The 4,499-nt window shown below is 37.7% G+C and overlaps 1 protein-coding gene across 2 annotated transcripts in view; it reads right to left on the bottom strand.

Annotated features, from left to right (window-relative positions):
* LOC110114804 (carboxypeptidase SOL1) overlaps positions 1-3,414 on the bottom strand; it is a 58,582-nt gene extending 55,168 nt beyond the window's left edge. For both annotated transcript variants that reach the window (XM_020847809.2, XM_028696070.1), the window contains exons 1-5: positions 3,226-3,414; positions 2,182-2,248; positions 1,965-2,060; positions 1,618-1,648; positions 1,448-1,504 (exon numbers count right to left, since the gene is read on the bottom strand). In XM_020847809.2, the coding sequence (XP_020703468.1) occupies positions 1,448-1,504; positions 1,618-1,648; positions 1,965-2,060; positions 2,182-2,248; positions 3,226-3,331 (357 nt within the window). In that variant the 5' untranslated portion in view covers positions 3,332-3,414. The remainder of the gene's footprint in view (positions 1-1,447; positions 1,505-1,617; positions 1,649-1,964; positions 2,061-2,181; positions 2,249-3,225) is intronic.
* Positions 3,415-4,499: the final 1,085 nt, after the last annotated feature.

The following is a 4,499-nucleotide window of genomic DNA, read 5'->3' as shown; positions in this document are numbered from 1 at the left end:
CTTCGGCTTGAGCGGAACCGGTCCATTTCTGGACCGGTTTGGCTCGGGTCAGCCCTGAGCTGGGCGGTTCAGTTTGGGCAGCCCACTAGTGGGTTTGGTTTGGTCCTTCGCTTGCTATAAGTAGGGATTAAGGGGGGATTTCTAGAGTTATGCAAGATTTGAGTTTTCTCTTAGCCTCCTTAGTTTCTTTCTCTTTTTTTTCTAGGGTTTGTAGTGGGAGACCTTGTCCTTCTCGAAGTGGACAAATTGTATCTTGTTTCTCTTGGATTTTGAATGCAAATGTTCTTGTTCTTCCTCTCATCCCTCTTGTGTTGATTTTTTTCTTGGATTTGTAGGAGAAATTTCATCTTGAAGGAAAATTAGGGAAAACCCTAATTTGTGAAACCTAAGGCGTATCAGAAATCCCACTCAGCTTTCCTTCCTATTCACGGCTAGACTCCTCACTTTTATCTTCATCTTAGCCTATCAAAATCTGAGAATTTCTCTCAGGTTTTCAGTAGAAATCTGAAGTTGTTTTCAGATTTTATGAGAAAAAGTGTGGAGCTTGCATCCTCTCGTCTATCAATGGAAACTTCTTTCTCTTTGTGACTATTCGAGAGACGCCTCTTATTTGCTTTGATGGAAGCCATGGACGAAGACTTCGAAGGCATCGAGTGGGGGACCGCCACCTCTCCTTAGCAAAAGTTTTCTCTTTTTTCACTTGCATTCAAATTCTTCTGAATCTAAGTTCTCAATTGGTTAGATTGTAATCGCGAAAGTCTCCTCCAAGTGCACTTGCTTAGCTTAGTAATTCGTAGGTTATTGAGTGTACTTTCTTTGCATCCTAAATTTCATTGTTAGACTAGGGATTAAATTGAAGACTACTATTTTGCATTGTTTCAATTGTCTTATTTATCTTGAAAATTTCAAAGCTTGGAGCATGTGATTTAACCTACGCAAAGCATCTCTTTATTTGTTTTAGTCGACGTTGAGAATTGCTAATAATTTTAATCCAAAATTATTCTAATCAAAGAGTTGTGCAATGCCTAAAATGAAGCCATAAGCATGTCATCTAAGTAGTCCTGCATCACAATGGGGCATTCCCAATGCATGAGACTCCTGCAAGCCAGATGGCCTTTAGGATACCTGATACATGCAATTTACCTCATCTTAGCATAAAATTTGTTTCTTATTCAAGATCTCTAACCTAATCATTGCAATCAAGCCCAACAAGTTCATTAAAGGACTTGAAATACATGTAAAAACTCAATTTATTACTTCCACATAAATGCAAAAGATGCATGTCAAGATATAACGTGATAACTAGATAATCAGCAAAAAGGATGAGTAATGAGCAAGCAAGCACTTCAGTCAAAAATTAGAAATCAATATTGCTTGTATGACAGTTTCGGGACATAACAAAATTTACTGATAATTATAGGAAATGAGTCAACCATAAATCACTAACTTTGAATGCAGGCTCAGCTTCTTCCTGGCCAGGCTTGTCAGATATTTCTATTACCAACTGCAAGAGATTGTAATGGGAGATAAGTTAATAACTGACCAAGAAGATATCTAAAATTTGTAACATTGAAGGATATCAGCTTTATTAATCCGTATACATATTGAAATTTTTACCAGAGGAAATCCCTTCACACTCTTCCCGATGCTGTTACAGCAGCGCAAGAACCACTCAAAGGGAGAAAAAAACAATGTCAGTTAAATTAGATGAATTCAAGAAGAACAGTGTTGCAATTAGAAATTTTGTGGTATGTCAATCATGAATTATTAAAAAACCATATAAAGCTCGTGCAAACTGATCCAATATCTAGTCAAACAATAGATTGCTAAAGAAACATGCTCATTACAGAAATGGTGTACCTTCACGTGGAAGAAACTAGCTGTTCTAGCTTCCGATCAAGTTTCAACCAAAGAAAGAAAATAAAATGAAAAGATAAATAACCACCAACGAAAAGTAAATATACCTATAAATATTGCAGATATGACCGCATCTTTGACCAATTTCTGAGATAGCCTCTTCAAGTGCAGCATTACTCATGTATCCATCAGAAAGAGATTCCCTATGACGCACATAAAAAACCTTGAGATCAAATCACTAGAAACGTAGCCCAACTGTTTCCAATTGTTTAAAAGAGAGAGAGAGAGAGAGAGAGAGAGAGACTAATCCCGTGAAAAACATACACTATTTGGGGTTGGGAGTCGTTGAGTAAATGCCGGCTGAATATGGTACTATCAATTTCCAAGAGGCCTAAAATAGGGAGAAAAAGGGAATACACTAAAAATAAATCAAAATAACTCATATCAAGTAAACTAAGAACAAGGAAATTATGCGACCAATAAATCTTGGGATGGCATCTAAAAAATAATGCATGCTATGAATGCAACTAATTTATGTTAGATACAGAATGCAGAAACAAGTAGAACAAAATTCAAATAGAAGAGCAAATATACAACAGTCAAATATAATCTTCGACTCTTCCTTCACACAACCAGAGGCACACTGGCAAATATGAGTTGACAAAAAATTCGAATCATATTCTACATTTTCCTTATTTAAAACTTCCACTATGCTCTGCGATTTGAATGCAACTAGGAGTCTAGGAACTTCTTCAGTCTCTAACTCTCTCTTAACCATCAAATCAGGATCTTCTCAATCACATTCTACAGGTTAAAGTCCCATTTGTTGTTAAGCTATGCTCTTATATTCTAATTTCTGCACGTAGTTGGTATCTTGCTCACGCTTTCAGGCATACACTCGCCAACGTATTCATTACATCTACTAATCTGTCTGAGAAAATATTTTAACAGGATTGAGTCTAGGCTCCTTTTTGTAAGCCTCTCTTTTTGGTATATTAATATACGGGCGAAGCCCCCAATTTTTCCCAAAAAAAAAATATTAGAAAAGTCGAAATGCTGAAACAAGACAGACAATTTGTTCTGATTATATGTGCCGAAAAGTTATGGAGTAAAGACGTTAAATCAGCTTCCAGAATTAGTATATTTTTAATCTTTCCATTCCGTACACCCCCATTCGATCTTTTAGGTTTGGCTTCAAAACTAAATCACAGAAAACTAACAAACCCTAAGAAGAATTCAATAACTATGTTAGCGGCGCTGCGAATTAGATTCAAATATTAAAACGGCGAATAACGTGTAATTGATACCGCCCCTGCGAAATGTGTTGGATCGCCGAAGAATCGAGTGGATCAATGTGGAACTAGTTACCTGAAGACTTGGATCCCAGTTTTCCGCCTCTTTCGAGCGCGGCTATTGGAGCGGATAAGAAAGCGACGACAGAGATCACTAGGAGAAGGAGCTTGAAGAGCTCCATCGCCAATCTCGTCGCTTCTCGCCGTAAAACGCCCTCTCACGCTCGGGGAACACCGGGCCCGAAATAAACGCGTCGGGTTGGGTCTGGTTTCCGTGCCCGTTTAATAAAAGATTTGGGTTTTGGTTGACCTTGGCCCAAAAATGATTTTTTTTTTTCTTTATACATGTTTCTAATATTTTTATTTTTATCAAATATCTAGAATTATTAGTTAATAAGTCATTAGAAAATTTTAACCAATATGGGTTAACTATTCCAATTCGGGTCATTTGGTTTGCTTGTAGGTAGGATCCGAGTTTACTTTTTTACCCATTTATTAAACAAGTAGAGTTCAAATTTACTGATTTAGGATCTTATCAATTTAAGTCAAACTTTAACCTGACCCATCAACCTATTTTAACACCTCTAGCATGAAAAATATAAAAGAGTACCTCAACATAGATAAATCTTAAAAGTAAACCTCAAAGAAAATTGTTTGAAATTTACTTGCATAATGTATAATAAATTTTAATATAAATTTACTTGACACTCTAATTTATAATAATAATTGATATGTCATCACAAAATTATCTTGATCGGGCACGAATCTCGAGGCAATAGCTAGTTGGAAACTTCAAAAAATAATTTTGGGAGCACCGGAACTCCAATTTCAGCGAGCTTATAGTCAAACTGAGCGTCTCGGAAATACGAACCCAACGACACCAAGATCAACCTAATCTGAGCCCAAATGAGTCTGAATCAAGGGCTCAAAGCGTTGTTGTAAGGTTCAAACCGCAATTTGAGTTACCAAACGGTCTCCGATTTTGACGAGCTTATACTTGAATCGAACGGCTCGACGAGACGAATCCAACGATCCCAAGATCGATGAATTCCGACATCATTAAGGCCTTCAAACGCCCAACAAACTGTGCATGATCAAAGGATTCGATGTCGGTTGTCCATTCAAAACACTCCCAATTCGCCCCTGATCTCATGCCTATTTACAAGCTATGCCACTCCAGAAAACTATAAATAGAGCCCTCATTCTACACCAAAGGGGCTCAAGTGATGAGAGAGAAGAAGAAGAAGAGGAGAAAGGGGAAAAGGAGATTCCTCAACTCCTCGACCACCGCCGGAGCTCTTCCTACCGCTTGAAGACGCCGGAACTCTGCCCGATTTTCAGGAAACGCAA

This window comes from Dendrobium catenatum, unplaced genomic scaffold, assembly GCF_001605985.2.
Source record: "Dendrobium catenatum unplaced genomic scaffold, ASM160598v2 fragScaff_scaffold_716, whole genome shotgun sequence".
Taxonomy (NCBI): Eukaryota; Viridiplantae; Streptophyta; class Magnoliopsida; order Asparagales; family Orchidaceae; genus Dendrobium; species Dendrobium catenatum.
The sequence above is the reverse complement of the archived record's forward strand: the minus strand, read 5'-3'. Positions and strand labels throughout refer to the sequence as shown.